General features: G+C 37.0%; 3 protein-coding genes across 3 annotated transcripts in view; all 3 read left to right on the plus strand.

Annotated features, from left to right (window-relative positions):
• ptprr (protein tyrosine phosphatase receptor type R) overlaps positions 1-14493 on the plus strand; it is a gene marked incomplete at both ends in the record, with an annotated part of 29468 nt that extends 14975 nt beyond the window's left edge. The window contains 10 exons of the mRNA XM_083902839.1: positions 1630-1752; positions 1838-1962; positions 2053-2190; positions 6012-6201; positions 6716-6800; positions 9379-9458; positions 11799-11936; positions 12046-12156; positions 13282-13553; positions 14400-14493. Coding sequence (XP_083758965.1) covers positions 1630-1752; positions 1838-1962; positions 2053-2190; positions 6012-6201; positions 6716-6800; positions 9379-9458; positions 11799-11936; positions 12046-12156; positions 13282-13553; positions 14400-14493 — 1356 coding nt within the window. The remainder of the gene's footprint in view (positions 1-1629; positions 1753-1837; positions 1963-2052; positions 2191-6011; positions 6202-6715; positions 6801-9378; positions 9459-11798; positions 11937-12045; positions 12157-13281; positions 13554-14399) is intronic.
• The window catches only part of LOC310938170 (histone H3.2), a gene marked incomplete at its 3' end in the record, with an annotated part of 195261 nt that overhangs the window by 44814 nt on the left and 125412 nt on the right, over positions 1-25035 (plus strand). The gene's annotated exons all lie outside the window — the stretch shown is intronic.
• Positions 20770-25035, plus strand: part of ptprb (protein tyrosine phosphatase receptor type b) — a 44930-nt gene continuing 40664 nt past the window's right edge. Inside the window, exon 1 of the mRNA XM_083902589.1 lies at positions 20770-21047. Within this exon, the coding sequence (XP_083758715.1) occupies positions 20970-21047 (78 nt within the window). The 5' untranslated portion in view covers positions 20770-20969. The remainder of the gene's footprint in view (positions 21048-25035) is intronic.

The raw sequence follows: 25035 nt of genomic DNA on the forward strand, positions 1-25035 counted from the left end.
CTTCACTCTCACAGTGATGCCTTGAGGTTTATTTTCATAAAAGTGGGTTTGTTTCAAAAATCACTTCATAACGGTGAATTCGGCTTGGTTTTCCATTTTATTACTATTTTTATACAAACACACACACACATGTTGATTTAGAAGCCCAGAGACAATTTCTTTGCAGAACTCCATAGAGATTTTTGACAATTTTAACTTTGCTTCACTCTCACAGCCATGCAGTGACGTTTAACTTCATAAAAGTGGGTTATTTACAAAAATCACTTCATAACAGTGAATTCGGCTAGGTTTTCCATATTATTACTCAATTTATACAAACACACACACACATTTCTATGCAGAACTCCATAGAGATTTTTCACAATTTTAACTTTGCTTCACCCTCACAGTGATGCAGTGACGTTTATCTTCATAAAAGTGGGTTATTTACAAAAGTCACTACAAAAAGATGAATTCGGCTCCTTTTCATTGCACATTTTCCATATTATTACATATTTTACACAAACAAATGTACACAAAAACACACACAGCTGATATAGAAGCCCAGGAGTCCGTTTCTCTGCAGAACTCCATAGAGATTTTTCACAATTTTAACTTTGCTTCACTCTCAAAGTGATGCCTTGAGGTTTATCTTCATAAAAGTGGGTTTGTTACAATAATCACTTCATAACGGTAAATTCGGCTAGGTTTTTGTCAGACATTTTCCATATTATTACGCATTTTATACAAACACAAAAACACAAACACGTTGATTTTGAACCCCAGAGTACGTTTCTCTGCAGAACTCCATAGACAATTTTGGCAATTTTAACTTTGCTTCACTCTCAAAGTCATGCAGTGACATTTATCTTCATAAAAGTGGTTTTGTATTAAAAATCACTTCATAACGGTGAATTCGGCTAGGTTTTTGTCGCACTTTCTCCATATTATTGTATATTTTACACAAACAAATGTGCACAAAAACTAACCCTAACCCTAACCCCCCATGACTTCAGAGGATGTTACATTAACTTAAAATAACTTCCTGGACACTTACTCTAACCTTAACCTAACCTAAAATGTAATAAATTACATGGTGACTTAATTTTTGTCCCCATAAGGCAGTAGGTCCCCGTAACGTGAGTGCGAAAACATAATGAGGTCCCCACAAACACAAACGCCTAAATACTAAAATCATGTCTTTAAACATTTAAAACTCCTTTTAATAATGTTACGGGGACACGAGGACCAGACACAAATGTCCTCACTTCCTGTCCATAAGCTCTGTGGTCCTCACAATGATGCATATACAAGCCTACACACACACACACACACACATGGTGTAGTGTTAAAAGTACCTCACATTTATAAAAAAACAACAGAAAAACGTGTTTATATAAACAAAAACATAGGGAAATCAAAGATAATCAAACACAATGCTGTTCCTTGTTTTGTTGTAATGTCACATTTAATCCACACGAGGGAGCCATAGCACAGTAAAACCATTAAATCTATTTCACTCAATTACTATATAACACACATAACAATAAAACAATGATTTACAGTTTTATTTTATTTCTTATATGTTTTATTCTACATAATTTAATATAGTTTATTTATTCTTCTTCTTTTACTTTGAAATGTCTCCAGGTTTTGTACCGACTCAGGGAGAAGGTCCAGGTTTCTGAGAGACGCCTGAAAGCCCCGCCCCCTGACCTCCACCTGACCCTGACCATCCCCCCTGACTCCGCCCACAGGTCAAAGGGCACCAAGGTGTGGAACCGATTGGCACACTTTCATGTATCGTAGTTGCAGATTAAGACAATATTCCATAAGAATCTTTCGCCACTTCCTTCAGGTTCTCGCGTCAGGAAGCATGGTCCAGGCTGAGCTCCCGCCATCCTTAGCCACGCCCATTTCCCAGCAGCAGCAGCCAATCGTAGCCTGCCGCCGCCTCGCTCCACCTGTCGCCCCTCTGTCCAGGTAACGTCGCTCACCGTTGGAGCGCGTCCCCAACAATTATCCACAATGTATTTAAATATCGTATCTAAACATCGTACCTCTGTTTCCTAGCTCCGCCCCTTCTGCCTCTGTCGTCAACGGCGACAGCCACGCCCCAACGTCCAGCGTTGCCCTGGTGAACGCCAGTAGCGAGCTAAAGCCCTGCCCCTCCCCCTTCAAGATGAAACCTGCCGCAGGACTGCAGGAAAGGTAACAATGGGATATATATATATATATAATTTAAATACGTAATCTGAGTCCGATCCGGATGAAACTTGGTCTGATGGTAGAGATTTTCATCCTGCATACACGTACCAAATTTTGTCCAAATCCGATGTTTTGAAGTTTGGATAGAGATCATTTTTTGTACACTCTTTCCCATTGATAAGAAATGGGAATTCTTGAAAGTTTAATCCTGTTTTGTGATGTCATCAGTGGGTGGATTCGTACCAAAATTAAATGGGAACATACTTGGGTGATCACCTACCTGTCACCAAAAAATCAGATTGATCTGTCAAAAAAAAAAAAAAAAAACTTTTGACAGGAAGTTGCTAACAGAAGGACAAACTCACAGATAAAGATCCAGTAAAATATGAGTTAACTTTGGACGTAGACGCTGCATTTTGGACTAAACGTTCCATGTTCAATTTAAATCACGGCCAAATCCGTAATCTGGGTCCAATCCAGATGAAACTTGGTCTGATGGTAGAGACTGTGATCCTCCACACATATACCAAATTTTGTCCAAATCCGATGTTTTGATGTTTGGAGAGAGGTGATTTTTGTCCAGTTTGCCCATTGATAAGAAATGGGAATTCTTGAAAGTTTGATCCCGTATTGTGACGTCGTCAGTGGGTGGATTCGTACCAAAATTGAATGGGAACATACTAGGTTGATCACCTACCTGTCACCAAAAAATCAGAATGATCCGTCAAAAAAAAAATGTAACCTCATTTTTTAAATCACTGTAAATGTACGACATCAATATAACGCTAAAACACCTCAATGTTGGTGTTATTTGACTTGGCTTAGAAAGCGCTAATTTGGGCCGTGACTACTCTGTTTACTAGCTGACTTTGCTAGTTAGCATAGCAACGGCTAATATAATAATAAAACAAGTCCACGTCTGTTTTCTACCAATTTGATGTCGGTCATCGTTGACTCACGCGTGGTCAGTCCTGATCCACCCGTGAGTTCCCAGAATGCTCGGTAGTGCTGGCTCATGGTTAGGCTCACGTTGTTGCCGCTCAGGAAGGAGCTTTGACTTTGAGAAAGCGCTCGACGTTGTTTGTGTTTCCACAGCCCTCTAACCCTGCCATTGTCGCGGTGGTCAGGTGCTGAACTGCGTACGTGCGAAACCAAGCGCGAAAACACCGACGCGTAGTCGTCACGGAGACCAGAACCTGGTCCTAATGAGACGGAAACCTCATTGTTGAGGCACTGGAAGGAAGCTAACGCTAAGATTTATAGCGTGTTATTCTTATAGGTGGGAACTAAGACTTGTTTATTCCGTTCAAATGTATGTATATACACATATACACATATATATATATATATATATGTATATAAAAGGAAAGCTGTTGTGTACGACGTCTCAGGAAGTGTCCTCCTCCTCCTCCTCCTCTACGTGACCACATCAATCTTCCGTTTCCTGCGTTTGACTGAATATGCGTCGGCTTTAAGGAGCTTTTTCCGATGTTTCAGATCCATTCGTCTCACTCAGACCTGCTGGGTTTGATTTAACCTGAAGTCGAGTTTAAGATAAGATCAAACTGATCCTTTATTAGTTCCACGTGTGTCACGAAAACACTCAAAATAAAGACTAACCGCGCATTTCTGCACGTACAATGTAACATATATAGACTTAATTAAGATTATGAGAATAGAATGGATTATATTGTATTTATTTAATTTGTTAGTTTGTCCAAATTATTAGAGAATTCGTTTTTTTCTTGCTGTTTTTCATTATATTTAAAACGTTGAAGATGTTTCTCATAAAAATGGTCATTCGTTGGTTTGAATTTATTTTAATTTAAAGTTGGATTAAAAATATATTTCCATTTATTCATAATTTTACAATTTAAAAAAAGAAAGTTTTAAAAGTTTAGCTTTATACATTATACTTTATCAATTGTATTATGATGTATTAAAATTCATAATGTATAGGTGTCTTTTACCCATTTAAATTTTTTTTTTTTTTTAATAAATATTTTGAAATTACATAATTAAAAAAAAAAAATTAAATGTACTTAATAAATAAATTTGATTGATGGGATAATTTGAATTTATAAATATATCTAATTTCATTCAATGTTCCATCTTGGACAGAATTGAAAGCATTTAAAAACTCAATTTCTTAGCTTAGCTTAGCTCAGCTCAACATCTTTAGCTTCATCTTAATTTATCTTTACGACTCTTCTAATCTTTGCTTTTATTGACGTCATTATTATAAAAACTCCTAATTGAGGAAATGTTGATTTGTAATAATGACGTTAATCCCTTCTTTCATCACCAGTCATTGTTTGACTTTTGTTTTCTTGTCGTGAGAAACTTACATTTAGGTTTAAATGAGCCCAAAAATCTGGACTTTTTTTTTAATCAGACGTCTGTTTGTTGCTTTGTATTTTTGGCCGCGGTTCATTTCCTCGTCCTCCGGTCGTTTTTTTCCATAACAAGAAGAACAAACATGGAGCACTTTAAGTCTTTATCTGCAGCTCGTGGCCTTTTCCGTTTTACAGGCGGCGGCCATTTTGTTCCCGGCTTACATCGGCGATGGTCGAGTCCGAAGCGAAGCTGTGTTTCTTCAAGGTGTGAGAGACGAGAGCACAGGATGTTTTTCTCTGCGTCTGCGTCTCTGGTGGTTTCGTGTGTCTTGTCCACTCTGGACGGCGTCCAGTCGCCAATCAGACGAATAGGAAGAGACGGCATCCTGGAGAGGGAAGAGGCCGACACGTAGTTAGACCAGTTCACTTCTGACCCTGAACTGTGATTAAAAGACAATCGGTGACTCCATAGATGAATTCAATTCAACTCAAACATGTGCCAAGACAGGTTGTGGTCAAAGGAAAAAACAACGCATTTGTTTTCAGGGCCAAATCTGTAATCTATTTCCGATCCGGATGAAAATTGGTTTAATGATAGAGACTCTCATTCTGCATATACGTACCAAATTTTGTCCAAATCCAATGTTTGGAAGTTTGGATAGAGATAATTTTTTGTACACTCTTGCCCATTGATAAGAAATGGGAATTATTGAAAGTTTTATCCCGTTTTGTAACGTCGTCAGTGGGTGGATTCTTACCAAAATTGAATTGGAACATACTTGAGTGATCACCTACCTGTCACCAAAAATTCAGATTGATCCATCAAAAGAAAAAAAAAAAAAAACTGTGGACAGGAAGTTGCTAACAGGACAAACGTTCTTGTTCTGCAACAGTATACAGCAAAATAACAAAAGAGTGAGGATTACTTGTCAGATTAAGTAAAATATGAGTGAACTTTGGACGTAGATGCTGCGTTTTGGACTAAATGTTCAATGGTACGTGCCATGTTTAATTTAAATTGCCGCCAAATCTGTAATCTGAGTCCGATCCGAATGAAACTTGGTTTGCTGATAGAGACTCTCATTCTGCACACACGTACCAAATTTTGTCCAAATCCAATGTTTGGAAGTTTGGATAGAGATCATTGTTTTTACACTCTTGCCCATTGATAAGAAATGGGAATTCTTGAAAGTTTGATCCCGTTTTGTGACGTTGAAAGTGGGTGAATTCTTACCAAAATTGAAGGGGAACATACTTGAGTGATCACCTACCTGTCACCCAAAAATCAGATTGATCCATCAAAAAAAACAAAAAACGGATGTGGCTAATGTTGGCAATTTAAGCTAGTTTTTGGAATCAACGACATCTTTACTGTTCATCTGTGACACAAAGAGACAACATCGACCTCTGACGAACCTTTATTTCAGTGAAACGAAAGTACGTTTTTTTTTAGCTAACACTCGGTGTCCACACTGTCGCCCCCTGTAGGCGCGGCTCAAACGTGTCTCTGGTGTTGGACATGTCGTCCCTGGGCTCGGTGGAGCCCCTCAGCGTCCCCGTGGTCACGCCCAGGGAGTCGGCAGCGCGGGAGTACCTCCTGACCGCCGGGCGACCGCTGACGAGGCAGCGGCTGAGAGACGTCGTCCGCAACACGCAAACGCTGCACACGGAGTTCACGGTAAAAAATAACGCACACTCCAATTTTTATATATCTTTAAATGGAAACTCTTAAAGCAATGTTGTTGTTTTTTTTGTTTTCTAAGCTAACCTTTAGTGAGTTTAGCTATCTTTTCTTAGCTATTTTTGCTAGTGTTTTGCTAGCTTTCAGTCTGTTGCTGCCATTAGCAAGCCCCGCCCCCTTTCTTACATAATTCCATCTTCTTTTGGTAAGGGGTGGGGCTTATATGCAATGAAAAATAAATAATAATATATTATTATTATTTGGTGTGTGTATGTATATATATACACATACAGATATATCTATATATATATATGTACACACATATACATACATATATTTATACCAAACATGAATTTTATAACTTGCTATACTGGTGAAATATAACATTATTCATGTATTTTTAATGGTAAGTATTACAAATGATCATCAATATTATTATTATTATTATTATATTAGATGTTTTTTCTATTTAATTAATTTAAATGAAAAATATATTTTCTGTCATTTTCAGGAAATTCCCATGAACTTCATCGATCCCAAGGAGCTGGATATTCCAAACCACGGGACCAAGAACAGATACAAGACCATACTGCCCAGTGAGTACTGTGTGTACTGTGTGTACTGTGTGTACTTTTCAAGGTACACAAGTGGAGTAAAATGTTGTTTTTCGAGGTCAAACGTGAAGTAAAGATGCAAACAATAGTCTTTAAATATGTTTTTTTAACAATTAAACGGTATAGAAACAATTAAATAAAGCTAGTCCGGGTGTGAATATTGTCCATAGATTACACATTTAAAAAAATAATAATAATAATAATTTGACCGTGTCCTCGTTTTATATTTCCTGTCTAGACCAGGAAGTTGCTTTATGTATGTGGGCGGAGCTTAGAGTCGGAGGTCAACGATTCCCAAGGACGGACAATATCGCACCTCACACACGCACACACGCACGCACACACACACACGCGCACACACACTTAGACTCAAACAATACCTTTTCCCTCAGAGCTTGGTTTGTTCTCACACTGCCGACCAACCACTGAAGCTGATTAAGACATTATATAACACACACACACACACACACACACACACACACACACAAACACACACACATTCTTGTACTTGCTGCATACTGAGGACCGGGTAAAAGAGCTGACAAAGTGAGGACCAGCATTTCCACTTTATAAATCAACACAATTACAAATATCTACTTCATGAATGACATCCACTAAAATTTGACCCAAAATGTTTGGTCCAAAATGTGAAAAAAAAAATTGAAAAAAAAATTTGACCCAAAATGTTTGGTCCAAAATTTGAAAAAAAAAATTGACCCAAAATTTTTGGTCCAAAATTAGAAAAAAAAATTGACCCAACACTTTTGGTCCAAAATTTGAAAAATAAAATTGGACCCAAAATGTTTGGTCAAAAATTTGAAAAAAAATGTGACGCAAAATTTTTGGTCCAAAATTTGAAAAAAAAAATTGGGACCCAAAATGTTTGGTCCAAAATTTGAAAAAAAATTTGACGCAAAATGTTTGGTCCAAAATTTGAAAAAAAAATTCATACTATAAACTATGCCGTCCAAAATGTGATTTTTTTTTTTTTTTGACAAAAAAAAGAGTATAGCATGTTATAGCAACCTAAGGAAGTGATTTCAATGAAAACAAAGTGAGGACCGACCAAAATGTCCTCACTCCGTAAAAATGTCCTCACTGGTCCTCAGTATGGCGCAAGTACAAGAACGCACACACACACACACACACACACACACACACACACACACACACACACACACACACACACACACACACACACACACACACACACACACACACACAGAGGTGCTGGGATTATCAATATAACAGTGCCGGGGGGGTGAGTGGGTGTGGTGGCCTTCCTTCCTTGCTTCCTTGCTTCCTTGCTTCCTTCTGGCCAATCAAGTGTGAGGAATGTATCCCTCCGAAGCTTCTGTCCATCAAACCTTTTTGTCTATAGTTACAGTTTCACGTCTTTGTCTCACTGTTAGACGGACTTTTCCCACAGGAAACTGAAGTTTTGTCTCTCCCTGCGCCAAACACTTCTGGCTTTGGTGTGGGAGAGTGAGTGGTTTACAAAGTATAATCTATGATAATCTACAATATCTTAAAAATACTTTATTTCACTGTTAGACAGACTTTTCCAACAGGAAACTGAAGTTTTGTCTCTCCCACACCAAACCCCATAGAGAAAATCAGTGATTTTAGCTCACAGGGACACAGGAGCTGCTGGTCTACTGCTGCCTCGTGTGGTCGCGTTGTGTCACTGAAGTTAATCCGAATGACGGTTTTTAAAAGCCGAATTGACCACATAAGACCTTTGAACGTGGTGATGGAGGCAGCAGTGGATCAACAACTCCTGTGAACTCCTGTGTCTCTGTTGATGTTAAAATCACTGATTTTCTCTATGGGGTTTGGTGTGGGAGAGTGAGTGGTTTACAAACGTCAGTTTACACAAGGAAAAGAAAGTTAAACAAATTTTTTTTAAGACACTACTGAATAATTTCTACGCCAGCTTACCAGCTGTGGTGTTTATTTCACTGTAAGACGGACTTTTCCAACAGGAAACTGAAGTTTAAGCACCACTCACTCTCCCACACCAAACCCCATAGAGAAAATCAGCGATTTTAACATCACAGCGACACAGGAGTTCACAGGAGTTGTTGATCCACTGCTGCCTCCATCACTAAGTTCACACGTCTTATTTTATCAATTCGGCTTTAAAAAAACTTAGTTCAGATTGACCTCAGTGACACAAAGTGACCACACGAGGCAGCAGTCGACCAGCAGCTCCTGTGTCCCTGTGAGCTAAAATCACTGTTTTTTCCTATGGGCTTTGGTGTGGGAGAGACAAAACTTCAGTTTCCTGTTGGAAAAGTCCGTCTAACGGTGAAATAAAGACGTCGTAAACTCAAACTAACGCGCGTACCGTTAGAACTGCTGCTGCTACATGGAATTATGGGATGGCGTGGAAGCGTCTTTCTGGCCCTTTTAATCATAACATAAAGACCGGATCTGAAGCAGTTTAAAATACTTGGAAAAGAAAAGCTCCGCCCGTCCCAAAATGAACTTGTTGTGTCTAAACTTTCATCCTCGTCCTTCCTCCCTCGCTCCCTCCCCTCGCTTCCTTGTCTCCTAGATCCTCACTCGAGAGTGACCCTGAAGTGCAAGAGCAGCAACGACCTGCTCGGCTCCTACATCAACGCCAATTACATACGGGTGGGTATTTACAGCTGGTTTTATTCACTTTTTTAACCCCTTCGTATGGTCGTTTTTTACGGCTCTTAAACATCAGTTAACGTATACGTCCTAAGTTTCCTTCGTCAAATCTGCTCCGGCGTTATCACCTCACACATCAGGAATGTCAACACTTCTTTTTCTGTTTCCTCCATCAAACACAATCGTCTCAGTGAAAGTCTGTGTGTTCACGTCGCCGCACAATAGACTTCACTTCCTGTCAGGAAGCTGCACACAAACTGTTTAAACTGGCGGTCGACCACATGGGAGAACGAGAGTTTTTAAAGCGTTTCATCCGACTGTACGGAGAGCAAACATCGCTGTAATTATAGCACCCTGAAGGCCGATAAGACGGGGGGGGGGGGGGGAGCTATAAATTAATTTAAACACAACTTGTTTTGACCCGTTTTCTCCTTTAGGGTGAGGCCACATACGTTTCCTTTTTATGTAAAGGACATTTCCGCACTTCTGAGGACAAAGCCATGTTTATGCGACGTTCCAGTTGTAGCTCAGACAACAGTAAAACACGTGAAAACCACCTTAAATTAGACAAATCCACCTTAAAAATACTGCAAACAACAGTGAAAAGCATCAAATCCACCTAAAGAATACTGTTAACGGCAGTAAAACACATCAAAACTTCCTTTAAAGAGACAAATCCACCTTAAGAATACTGCGAAGAACGGTAAAACGCATCAAAACCACCTTTAAAGAGATAAATCCACCCTAAGAATTCTGCAAACAACAGTAAAACACGTGAAAACCACCTTAAAAGAGACAAATCCACCTTAAGAATACTGCGAACAACAGTGAAAAGCATCAAATCCACCGAAAGAATACTGTTAACAGCAGTAAAACGCGTCAAAACCACCTTTAAAGAGACAAATCCACCGTAAGAATACTGCGAAGAACAGTATAACGCGTCAAAACCACCTTTAAAGAGACAAATCCACCTTAAGAATACTGCGAACAATAGTGAAACGCATCAAATCCACCTTAAAAGAGACAAATCCGCCTTAAGAATACTGCGAACAACAGTGAAAAGCATCAAATCCACCTTAAAAGAGACAAATCCGCCTTAAGAATACTGCAAACAACGGTAAAATGCATCAAAACCATCTTTAAGGATACCCTTAAGAATACTACAAACCACAGTAAAACACATGAAATCCACCTTAAAAGAGACAAATCCGCCTTAAGAATACTGCAAACGACGGTAAAACACATCAAAACCACCTTTAAAGAGACAAATCCATCTTAAGAATACTGCGAAGAACAGTATAACGCGTCAAAACCACCTTTAAAGAGACAAATCCACCTTAAGAATACTACAAACAACAGTAAAACACATCAAAACCACCTTAAATTAGACAAATCCACCTTAAGAATACTGCAAACAACAGTAAAACGCGTCAAAACCACCTTTAAAGAGACAAATCCACCTTAAGAATACTGCAAACAGCGGTAAAACACATCAAAACCACCTTTAAAGAGACAAATCCGCCTTAAGAATACTGCAAACAACAGTAAAAAGCATCAAATCCACCTTAAAAGCGACAAATCCGCCTTAAGAATACTGCAAACAACAGTAAAACGCGTCAAAACCACCTTTACAGAGACAAATCCACCTTAAGAATACTGCAAACAACAGTAAAACGCATCAAATCCACCTTTAAAGAGACAAATCCGCCTTAAGAATACTGCAAACAACAGTAAAACACGTGAAAACCACCTTAAAAGAGACAAATCCACCTTAAGAATACTGCGAACGACAGTAAAACGCGTGAAATCCACCTTAAGAATCGTGTTTCTCGGGCTAGCCATTGTTAGCCAAACCTGTCGATAACAAGGACGGCCCTGCGCGTTATTTAGCATGTCCGAACAAAAATCGGAACTGTACGATGTGTAGCGCTAATTTGAGTGTGAGACATATATAGGACAGAAATGCAATTAACGGTAAAAGTACTGAAGCATTTTTTAACTATTTATGTCGCGGTTTTGTGAGATTGGGTCGATTTTCTGAGTTGGAAAGTCCGACGTTAGGGAGGGCGTTCCGGTTGAGACTTCCGACTAAGAACTCGGAAATTCCAAGTCGGCACCGATAGCTTATCCGCTCAACGTATAGCCCCGCCCACTCCGTTATGGTCTGTACGACTCAAAATAGTACTTTAACTTTCAAAATGGACGCCGTACTTTATCAGAGAAGACCTAAATCTAGCGATCGAGTCGCCCCCCCTGCTGGACGTTTAAGGGAACACAGCCTCCCGCCACCTTTGTCCATTTCTTGAATGACGACTCTTTGTGATCGGGCTTGTATCTCAGGGTTACCGTGGCGACGAGAAGGCGTTCGTGGCCACGCAGGGACCCATGGTGAACACGGTCAACGACTTCTGGCTGATGGCGTGGCAGGAGGAGGCGCCGGTCATCGTCATGATCACCAAACTGAAGGAGAAGAACGAGGTACGTTTGAGGTTATGTTTTTATGTTTATGTTTATATTTAACAGACGAACTTTATGCAAATTCAACTTGTCGATGTTTTTGTTTTTCTTTAAAAAACGTCTTTGGCAGAAGTGCGTTCTGTATTGGCCGGAGAAGAGAGGCATCTACGGGAAGGTGGAAGTGTTGGTGAACAGCGTCAGAGAGTGTGAACACTACACCACACGCAGACTCACACTCAAGGTACAAGAGCACAGTAAAAAAAAAAGTACCACTGTTTTACTGAAGTACAAAAGTACTGGTCGACAAATGGACTCGGAGTAAAGTTACTTAGTTACAAGGTTCTTTCTTGTGTCGTGCAAAAAGGACAAGGGAACCTCATGATTCACCTGTACTCATGTTCACATGTCCTCATCATTCACCTGTCCTCACGTTCGCCTGTCCTCACGCTCGCCTGTCCTCACGTTCACCTGTCCTCACGTTCACCTGTCCTCATCATTCACCTGTCCTCACGTTCACCTGTCCTCATGTTCACATGTCCTCATCATTCGCCTGTCCTCACGTTCGCCTGTCCTCACGTTCACCTGTCCTCACGTTCACCTGTCCTCATCGTTCACCTGTCCTCGTCATTCTCCCGTCCTCATTAGTCACCTGTCCTCATATTCACCTGTCCTCATATTCACCTGTCCTCATCGTTCACCTGTCCTCATCGTTCACCTGTCCTCGTCATTCTCCCGTCCTCATTAGTCACCTGTCCTCATCGTTCACCTGTCCTCATCGTTCACCTGTCCTCATCGTTCACCTGTCCTCACCGTTCACCTGTCCTCATCGTTCACCTGTCCTCATCGTTCACCTGTCCTCACCATTCACCTGTCCTAACCGTTCACCTGTCCTCACCGTTCATCAGTCCTCATCGTTCACCTGTCCTTGTCATTCTCCCGTCCTCATTAGTCACCTGTCCTCATATTCACCTGTCCTCATCGTTCACCTGTCCTCCTCGTTCACCTGTCCTCGTCATTCTCCCGTCCTCATTAGTCACCTGTCCTCATCGTTCACCTTTCCTCGTCATTCTCCCGTCCTCATTAGTCACCTGTCCTCATCGTTCACCTGTCCTCGTCATTCTCCCGTCCTCATTAGTCACCTGTCATCACCTGTTCTCATCGTTCACCTGTCCTCCTCGTTCACCTGTCATCACCTGTCCTAATATTCACCTGTCATTCTGTCCTCATCGTTCACCTGTCCTCATCGTTCACCTGTCATCACCTGTCCTCATTAGTCACCTGTCCTCATCATTCACATGTGCTCACCTGTCTTCCTTCACCTGTCCTTATTCACCTGTCTTAAGTGATCTGTGTGTGTTTTTACCAGTGTGGGAATCAAACCCGCGTGCTGCAGCATTACTGGTACACATCGTGGCCCGACCACAAAACCCCCGACTCTGCGCTGCCGCTGCTGCAGCTGATGGACGACGTGGAGACGGACAGACGGAACGCCGCCGCCCTGGGACCCGTCATCGTCCACTGCAGCGCCGGGATCGGCCGGACGGGCTGTTTCATCGCCACGACGATAGGCTGTCGACAGCTGCAGACGGAGGGCGTGGCCGACGTCCTGAGCATCACCTGCCAGCTCAGAGCCGACAGGTAGGAACAACGGAAAACACGCAAGCTAAGCTAAGCTAAGCTAGCTCGTAGGTGGAGTACTTCCTGTCAAAACAAGGTTCAATGATTTCATATGTGTTCTATAATATTCTAAGTCGTATTCAAACAGAAAATCCAAGTTTTTATGTCGTTCCATGACGGCCATAATACATTTAGGCTAACAGGAAGTAGTCACATTTCCACTTCCTGTTTTGGGGCGGAGCTCACTCACTCATCTTTTTTTGAAAATATATTTTTTATTTGATGAAATAAACACAGAATTTCTTTAGAAAAATGATTTCTAATGTTTGATATGAAATATTTTCACCGTTTTTTTTCGCTCCGATCGTTGACCGTGAGATTCGGTGCAGAACAACGAGCGAGTAAAGTTGAAGAGAGAGCAAACGACGATGCGATGTCCTGGATATTATAATTGCAAGATCTCTCTGTCTTATCAAACACATCGCTAGTGCTGGTTGGCAGCGTTAACGGTGTCGTTAGCGCACGTTAGTGTCCAGGCACCGTTTAGCGCCGTTAGCTGCATTATCTGCGTTAGCTCCTTTAGCGCCGTTAGCGCGCCTACAGTCGAACTGCCGCGTTCTGTTTATGAAACGAAAAGAGCAGCGCTACAAATAACTAGCGTACCCGTGTGCTGCGTATGTGTGCGTCTGTTTTTAAAGTTTAGCGTTACTTTAGCGTGCGTTTCCGGTCAGTCGTCACGGAAACGCGTCACTCGCTAATATGCGTTAACGCTAACGCCGTTCACCAAAGGTCGGGGAACCTTATTCAGAAATGTCGTAGCGGTGATTATCGCAAATGAATAATCCCCGCGTTTGTTTACGTTTGCAGAGGTGGTATGATCCAGACGGGGGAGCAGTACGAGTTTGTCCACCACGCGCTGAGTCTCTACGAGGCCCGCCTCTCCGCTGAAACCGACCAATGAGGAGACGCCTCGACCAGGTACGGGATTTTTACGTAGACTTTACCGACGGGTGGGAACTCCGGAGGACGTCTTTGACTTTGTTGGACGACCAGAGATGGAACGTTCTTCTTCTTCTCCGCTGCTCTTTCTTTCTTCTTCTTCTTCTTCTTCTTCTTCTTCTTCTTCAGACGGGACGTTGTCTTCAGACTGTCCCCGTTTACCTCTCTGTCGTCATGGAGACGTCGTAGTTTGACCGGGAAAAAACGTCGATGCTACTTTCTTCAATAACACTGTTGTGTTTTGGTGTCTTATAGAGTTTTACACTTATTTTTCAACATGGTGGTGTTTCTTCTTCTTCTTCTTCTTCTTCTTCTTCTTGTATGAAAGGACAATTTGGAAAATGACTGTTTACTTGTTGCACCTTTGGTTAAGCTAGCTCTGCTAACCCTAACCCAAATCGGTCAATCTCTAATTTAATCTAACACTCAGCATCTCAATCCTTTATAACTAAGATTTTTTTTTTATTTTAGCTCGGATACCAAAAACATAGATTTAAACTTGTGACCTTAATGAAATTTACAATCCAAGAATATATGATATGTTTATCACTCACAAAGTATTAATTGACTTCTTGGTAACATGTCGTGTATTTAAAGGCACTTTTACAAACTTTAAATGTATCAAATTTGGGGCGAAAACAAGCCAAATATGTTAACATTACTTTCTAATATATTATATTAGCAGCTTTGCTATTTCGTTAAACCATGGAGCTAGCTAACGATATGGTTAGCCGGCTAAAAAAAAAGTAACATTTGCGCTAGTTCACCCTCAGTTTTCACATAATTCACCCTCAGTTTTTAAATATTTCACCCTTGCTAACGCTAGCATGCTATGCTAACACAGTATTTCCAGTTTTCACATATTTCACCCTTAAGCCTGTGGCCGGGTTAGCTTAACTTAACTTAGAGAGAGATAATGTCGCAGATGGAACTACCTCCAGCCTTACAACACAACACATGCTAAATGCTAACAGACCAATGTAATAACTATAATGATAAATACTGTCCTGCCAAGCTTGTTATTTTAGTGAAGAAACCCCGTTATGCTAGCATTAGTAGCACCGTGTTAACTTATAAGCTTATGCTAACGCTAGCGAGCTATGCTAACACAGTATTTCCAGTCGCATTGCACTGCTAAACAAGGTTATAATAGTTTGGGATTTTTCATGTTTTCAAGTTTTGACTTTAATTTGTTTTTAGAGTTTTTTTTATTATGTTTTACTTTAGATTATTTTTTGGGTAATATGGAGTATTTGTGTCAATAAATATCTTTTATTTCAGTTAACGTAAATGTTTTTTTAAGTTTTACTTTTGGTTGGTTTTCGTTAACTATAATAACCTTGCTGCTAAACAAAAAAATATATAATATAGCATTTATTGTATTTTGTTTAAATAAAAATTGGTAGCAGTGCTAAGAATTTTGGGAAATTAATTAAAAATTTTTTTTTTTTTTACCTAGCCTAGCCGTGATAAAAAAAAATGTCAGAAACTCAAATTGTTAAATTAAATTTTAGGTACTTTTTTTTCAGTCAGAATCTTAATCTATACCTCAAAAAATACTTTTGAACCCCCCCCCCCCCCCCTCCTGTTGTGTGAGTTATTTACTTTATACCAAAAATGTGAAACTATATAAACGTCACAATGGTGCGATCATGTTGTTGATACGATGATGTTGTTGTTGTTGTTGTTGATGATAATTATTATGTTCTGTAGTGAGTTATTTTTTGGGTGTATCAGAGTAATAATAATAACAACTTTATTTTTATACTGGTTTTTACATGTCGTCGATGTGTTTAGCATCTGTTTAGCATCTGTTTTGCCACAATCGCTAGAAAAAACCTTGTTTTCACTCAATCATCAGTTAAACCGGAGCGAGAAAGAAAGTTTGGACCAAAGTCAGAATGTATTTATGTCAACGCAGCATTTTATGAATTCAATTGAAATTTCATTGGGGGGAAAAGTGAGATTTGATGTTTTTACATGTCGGTAAATAACAACAATTAACATTAATATATATATACATATATATATATATACAGTATAAAGTCTGTTCTGTGTGTGAATGGGTTATATATTTTTATTTATTTGTGTCCTTGTGATACAACAAATGGACGTTGACCCAATTATCACACGAGTAAATTCAAAATGACATCACTTTCATGATGATTTCTAACAATCAAATTATTATATACGATCACGTTATTGATTATTGTTTGATTATATTATATTTTAGCGTAGAAATTGTGATAAAAGGTGAGTTTATTCTCCGCCGTTGTCACGACAACAGCAGGTTCATTCAGCACACGTTGCCTCTGACAGAGAATTGTGTGATTTTTTCCTCTGTGACTTGTTGATGGAGATTAAAGGGACATTTACACATTTAATTTATGATATTTATTATTTATTATATTTTTTATGATATATTTATTTTTGATTTATGACATTTAATTATCATTATTTATTTATTTTATTTATTTATTTGTTTAAAAGAATCTTGGTTAATGTGAGACACCAATATTAGCATTTAGAGGTAGAATTCCAATTTTTAAGTAATTTCAAAATATTTTAGAAGTATTTTGAATTGAAGTTAAAAAAAAATTGTGAACAAGCAAATTTGTTGGTATAGCAAGTTTTGTCAATTCTAGTGAATTTACATAAAAGACACAATGACATAATACAAAAAAATTATAATTTAGATTAAGGTTCCTAATAATAAAACCATTTATATACATATATATATGATGTTTTGATTGTTTAAAAAAAACATTGAAAAAGTTAAAAAATAGACATTTAAATTAATAATTACATGACATCACCTTTTAATTGTGACACTTAAAATAAATAAAATTCTACCTTTTTTTCAACACTTTTTTTCACCAATTTCGTTTTTTTTGGACGTTGAAAATCAAAAAATACTTTGATTTTACAGTTTTTTTTTTTTTTTTTTAAGATGCCAAAATGTTTGACTTTTTAATTAAAAATACATTTTAAATTTTATTAATTAAAAAAAAATAATTTTTTTTAGTCCCTTTAAACTTCATCTCACATCGTTAAAGTCAGCGAAAACCGGATGCTAACGTGTACAAACATTACGTTGTTTTTTTAAATGTCTCACTAATCAAATTGAATGTCGTAATAATAATAATAATGATAATAATAATAATTTGTCCGGAACTTTAGCCACTGAGTCGTGCTGTGACCTCTTTATCTACATCTATACTGTTCAACTATAATCTGTACATAAACACAGTCGCCATGGAAACAACGAGGCTCTGACTCTTAATCTGTGACGGATGAAAATCTGCTTCACGTTTGGTTTGATGTGTAAACTCTGATCGTTCGTTTTTAATCCTGTCGGGAAAAACTGGATTAGTCCACCAGGTTAGGAATTAACGGTAATCAGTGACCTATTGTTTGGATTAGCATTAAAAAACAAACATAAAAAACAGTTGATGTTTCAGGCCACTAGATGGTGCCAAGTGCTCACTCTCACTAGAGCAGATTTCGCAAATGCTCGCAATACTTCGCAATATTGGGGTAATATTGTATTGTGAATTAAATAATGTGATAATATCATATTATGACTGAAATATCGTGATATTATCTTATCGTGACTATATCACATTGTGACTTAAATATTGTGATAAAATATTTTGACTAAAATATCATGATAATATCGTATTGTAACTTAAATAACATGATAATATCGTATTGTAACTTAAATATCATGATAATATCGTATCACGACTTAAATATCATGATAATATCGTCTTAAATATCATGATATCTTATTGTAACTTAAATATCATGATAATATCGTCTTAAATATCATGATATCTTATTGTAACTTAAATATCATGATAATATCGTCTTAAATATCATGATATCTTATTGTAACTTAAATATCATGATAATATCTTCTTAAATATCATGATATCTTATCGTAACTTAAATATCATGATAATATTGTATCACATCTTAAATATCATGATAATATCGTATTGTAATTTAAATATCATGATAATATCGTCTTAAATATCATGATAATATCGTATTGTAACTTAAATATCATGATAATATCGTATCACGACTTAAATATCATGATAATATCGTCTTAAATATCATGATATCTTGTAATTTAAATATCATGATATCTTATTGTAACTTAAATATCATGATAATATCGTCTTAAATATCATGATATCTTATTGTAACTTAAATATCATGATAATATTGTATCACGTCTTAAATATCATGATAATATCGTATTGTAACTTAAATACCATGATAATATCGTCTTAAATATCATAATAATATCGTATCACGACTTAAATATCATGATAATATCGTATCATGACTTAAATATCATGATAATATCGTCTTAAGTATCATGATAATATCGTAGTGACTGAAATATCGTGACATAAATAACATGATAATATCGTATCCTGACTTAAATATCGTGATAATATCGTACTGTGGCGTCTTTGCCGCTTCCTAACTTTCCCGCATAATTAATTTACGATAAAAAAACTTGAAAACAACACAAATTTATCTAGTTTTACCAATTTTGTGTGATTACAAAAATGTTTAAAAACATCTTCTTCTTTTCCTGAGTTTGCTCTCGTTACTCACGTCAGTTATTGTTGATGTTGACATGAAAACATGACCATGAGGAACATGATGAGGAGCTTTTGTTCCTAGAAAACTAGTGAATGTGTGAGTGAGTGAGGAAGTGAGGGAGCAGGAAGGAAGGAAAGAGGTGTGGACGACTAAATGTAACTCAGCTGAAACAAAAGCAGTTTGGCCTTTAACTGTAATGACGCAGAGTCAGTTCAACACTTATAGACTAAAACTGCATTTATATACTTTTATACAGAGAATAAGACAAAATAAGAAGAATAAGAAAAATATGAACTTCTGCTCTTTTAAGTGACAAAAATGTACACTTTTTTATACTTTTTAATCCAAGTCTATAATGTTTCTTATCACCAAACCTTTGACTTCTGATAAAACATTTTCTGATTCAGTAAAAGATAAAAACAAGTGATAATGTTAAAATGTCAAACTTTTATTTATGTTTCCTGAAATGCAAAACAAAATACATACAGTATATAATCTTTAAAAAAGAAATTGAAATCGTTTTTTTATATATTTTTTTTATTTTTTATATAAATATTATTATTTTAAAAGAACTTTGATTTTCCTGGAACTTTTTCCTCAAAGTTTTCCAAAGAAATTTGACTGATTTGTTCCAATAACATGTTAAAAAACCACAACCTTTATTTGACTTAATTGTCCAGTATCACCAACAGTTTGTTTAAAGGAAAACTTTAACTTAACTATTTGATTCATTGATTAATTAAGTAATTCATTAATTACTTAATTAATCAGTTGATCGATTCATTGTTTAATTAAATAAATAATTAAATAATACAATAATTAAATAAATACATAGTTAATTAATTAATTAATTAATTAATTAATTAATTAATTAATTAAATAAATAAATAAATAATTAACTAACTAAATAATTAATTAATTAATTAAATAAATAAATAATTTATTAAGTAATTAATTTATTAATTACATAATTAATTTATTAATTACATAATTAATTAATAAATCTGTTCTTTCTATATTTGTACAACAATGAGGAAATGTGATTAAAACAGTCTTTTTTCATAGTCATGGGTTTAATTAATGTGCATATGTTACCATTAATTGTACTTTGTTAAAAAACAACAACAACAAAATATTGCAGAATTTTTGATTCCTTATGAATTTTCCCAAACTTTTTCCAAAAGTTTCCTAAGTAAATTTGACCGATTTGTTCCAATAACAGCTTTAATCCACACATTTTATTTCATAATCCAGTCATTTTGTGTCATTTCCTGAAAGTCAAAGCTCATTTTACATGAAATCTTGTCACAGTGAAATAAATCAAACGTTCGTCTTCTATTTTTAACTCTTTTTTAAAATTTCAAATCAATAATCTGAGCCGTCGTCTTCGCACAGGTACAGTAACAATAATCTAACCGTTGTGGCTTCAGCTCTATTTTTAGTCTCTGACTCACAAAGCCGAAGTCGAAGCTTGGATTGAGGAAGTCCGTTAGTGTCGAGTCTGAGAGAGACGGACGGACGGACGGACAGGAAGTGAGACATTAGAGCTGAGGAAAAGACAGGAAAAAGACGCTCAGTCGAGGACGGACGTGAGACGGAGAGGACGCGACAAACTCGGCGTCTGGATTAAATGAACCTCGGATACGGGATTATTACTCTGCTCTTCTTAGAGACAAAGAAACGTTGTTGAAGACCAAACACAGAGGATATTTTTTTACCACGTAATTTTTTACTTTTGTTTTTACGACGTAGAGAAACTATAATCTGGCCTCAGCCTCAGGATTATGGTGGAGTTTGATCCGACGCGGGACCAAGATGCCGAAATGTAAAGTTTGCAGTTATCTGCGCTCGCTGTGGGTTTCATCGCTGCTGCTGCTGCTGCTGCTGCTTCAGGTCAGTCAAAGAAAACGTGATGTTTGTGCAACAAATGCTGAGAAAATGGGATTAAAACTGTCATTTTGCTCTTTCTGGAGCCACTGAAACAGAATTTAGACCAAGTGTCTTTTTAAAAAATGTAAAACAACTTTTCACAATCAGGGGTTTAAATAATGTGCAGATGTTATCATGTATTTATTGATTTTTCAGTAAAAATGTACAAAATAAGGTGAAAAATTAAAAAGTTCTCAAAGATTTTCCCGATTTTACTCTCAAATTTCACCCTAGAAATTTGACCCAATTGTTTTAATAACATGTTAAATTCAAAAAATCGGAACTAAACGACAAAGAAAAATGATATCATTGCATTTAAGAAGCTTTAACCTTTAACATTTTGTGGAATTCTGTCAAATCAAAATGAGTTTGTCTTGAAAAAAATCTCTATTTTTGTCAATTTTATGCTAATCCGCAAACAAACGCTGCTAAATTATAGAATTTACGAAGCTAATTTAAGTTAAAGTAATTTTTTAGGAATCGGGTGAGATTCTTATCAAATTAAAACGTTTTTAATTTAATGAGTTGTATGAAAATAAAACTTAGTTAAATTGCCCTAAATTTAAATGTATATATATTTAAGTTAATCCAACCATTTTCTTTTTTACAGTGTTTGAATCTCATATTTCAGTCTATATCGTAATTCTCATTTCCATCTCGCCATCAGTTTTCTTTATTGTGTTTTTTTGACTCCGTCAGTGAGAGTTTTACGTAATGACTTGATTTTGTTTTGTAATAGATTGTGCGATGATTGTTTTGTTAGCGGTAACAACAACAAAAGTCCTCATCTCCAGGAAATTAGATTAGAAGTTAGATTACAAAAGTTATTTACCGTAAAGACAAAATCTTATCTCGCTCATTTTGTGTCTGCGCAAACAGTCAAATATGTCTCTTATTTTTGTTATTACACCAGACGACCATTTTCACATACAGTCTTCAATTCCAGACGTGTTCAAAGTCCGGCCCGCGGGCCAATCAGGGCCCTCTGTGAGATTTCGTACGGCCCTGCAGCTTCGGGTTTTCTAGAGTATTATTTATGGACAGGAAGTGACTTTTCCCCCCATTTTTTTTTGCTCCTGCGTGGCTTAGATTTTGTTCCATTTCCATTTATGAAATACTTGAAAATTACATTATTATGAAACTGTTAAAACCTCAAAATTTAAACAACAATTCAATAAAGGTTGCAATAGTAACAGTATTTATAATAATAATAAGAAGGGAACAAAGTTTCCTGATTCACAGATTACTAACAAATATATTCTTCATAATCCTCGCCCTGTGTTGCGAGAGCTAACAGAAGCTAACCGTATGCTACGTCAACACAAAATAAAGAAAACCAACAAAGTGTGAACGACAGCTGAAGGAAGACGAAACCTAATAATAAAGACATAACACATGTACTGTACTTCCTGTAAAATCAGGAAGTGAGATTATAGATTAGCTAGTTAGCGAAGAAACGACATGTGAGCTGCTCTAAGAGCTTTTTATTTTGTTTGTGTTCAAATTTTCCTTCTAACTTCAGTGGTTTAGACACCAGTTAGCGAACAGTTAGCCTTTTAACCTTGATGCTAGTCCTGTTTTTGCTAAGCTAAGCTAAACACAGTCAGCGTGTGTGACATTGATACAACTATAGGAAGACAAAATCTAAAATCTATAAACACATGTACTGTACCTCCTTTAAAATCAGGAAGTGAGAGAGCAGCTAGCATATATTTCCTAAGCTAACGAGCTAATCTATAATCTCACAGCTTTTTTATTTTGTTTTTGTTCAAAATTTGCTACCAACTTCAGTGGTAGTTAGCTACCCATTAGCTAACAGTTAGCTCACAGTTAGCCGTTTAACCTTGATGCTAGTTTTGTTTTTACTAAACTAAGCTAAAACAGTCCGTGTGACTTTGATAAAACTATAGGAAGACAAAATCTAAAATCTATAAACACATAAACACACTGTACTTCCTGTAAAATCAGGAAGTGAGAGATCAGCTAGCACATATTTCCTTAGCTAACGAGCTAATCTATAATCTCACAGCTTTTGATTTTGTTTTTGTTCACCTTCAGTGGTAGTTAGCTACCCGTTAGCTAACAGTTAGCCGTTTAACCTTGATGCTAGTCTTTTTTTGTCTGTTTCCATGTAATATTTACTATTTCTTAACAGATTTACAGATTACGGCTGTGACTGTGATCGTTGTTGGTCGAGTTCAAACCTTTTAACCCTTCGGCGCTAATCTTATCGTCCTGGACCGTCATCATTTTGTCTTTATCTGTCCCCGTCCTCTCACGTCCTCTCGCGTCCTCTCGCGTCCTCTCATTGTTGTCTCTGCACTCACTGAACTTCATTATCAGTGACAAATTGCTTTCTTTTATTTTATTTTCCGAGTATTAAAGGTGACGGAGTTCAGAGTGACCGTGTCCTCAGTTCAACCAGAGAAAAAAACCCAGCAGAATTGATTCAGACGCAGTCGCGTTTCCTTAAAAAAAAAAAACAGCTTTATTTAGCAACTTTCCACCGGAAATATTTCAACTTCATAAAAGAAAAAAAGTTGTTCTGCTGTTCACAAATTCGCAAAATACAGATTTTTTTTGCCTAAAGGGAAAAATAATAAATTATTCTTAATCAGATATTACAGCTTATTTTACATTTGAAGAGAAGATTTGTCTAATTTCTTGTGGTGCTGTTTTTTTTTTTTTTACAGTGTACTTTATTCTGCAGTAATGTCCGTACAACACAAGAGGGCGCTGACATAGACCCACTTCGAAGGCACCGTTAGCTTAGCATAGCATAGATGAAAACATTAACTTTTGACGTGTTTTTTTCTTTTGCTCGACTTTAGCTTTGATCTCCACTAAATGTTTCCAGAACAATAACATCAAAGCGTGGCTCCGCCCCCCCCCCCCCAAACACTTCCTGTCTTCTGCAGACTTCAGAAGAAAAAAAAAGTTTGTTGTTTCCTCGGTCGTAAAAAAGAAAAGAAACTCAAACTGTCAATCAAAACGTCTGCTGATGTTGTTGTCGTCTTCTTGGCTTCACTAATCCGTCCACTTTCCATATTCTATCTTTGGTAATCTAATCTCAATTTATGTGTCAAATTTTCCATGACAAACATCTCAACCTCTGACCTTTAGTTTTTTGTTTGCCCTTTGTAGTATTTTAGAAGATCTAATAGTATCTTACATGTGTTAGGTATCGCATATCCTTATATTTTCTTCAGATGCCACCACATCTTATCCCAGTGTTTTTGGCAAGACCAAAATACGTTTGTGGTGGTCTACATCCATTTGTCCAAGATCTGCAACATATCCTTCTTGTTTCTTGCATCTCCACGAAACAGGAACAATATTTTAGAGATCTTGTGGACACAAGATCTCCAAAAACTGAATTTTGAAGATCTTGTGGACAGAACAATATTTTGAAGTTCTTCAAGAACGATATTTTGGAGATCTTGTGGACAGAAGTTCTCCAAGAATGATATTTTGAAAATCTTGAAAATCTTGTCCAAATATCCTTCCTGGAGATATTCTGTCCACAAAATCTCCAAGAACAATATTTTGAAGATGTTCTGTCCACAAGATCTCCAAGAACAATATTTTGGAGATCTTCAAGAACGATATTTTGAAGTTCTTCAAGAACGATATTTTGAAGATCTTCAAGAACAATATTTTGAAGATCTCCAAGAACGATATTTTGAAGATCTTCAAGAGCGATATTTTGAAGTTCTTCAAGAACGATATTTTGAAGATCTTCAAGAATGATATTTTGGAGATCTTGTGGACAGAATATCTCCAGGAAGGATATTTTGGAGATGTTCTGTCCACAAGATCTCCAAGAACAATATTTTGAAGATCTTCAAGAACGATATTTTGAAGTTCTTCAAGAACGATATTTTGAAGATCTTCAAGAACAATATTTTGAAGATCTTCAAGAACGATATTTTGAAGATCTTCAAGAACAATA

This window comes from Microchirus variegatus (assembly GCF_963457635.1).
Source record: "Microchirus variegatus genome assembly, chromosome: 16".
Classification (NCBI taxonomy): domain Eukaryota; kingdom Metazoa; phylum Chordata; class Actinopteri; order Pleuronectiformes; family Soleidae; genus Microchirus; species Microchirus variegatus.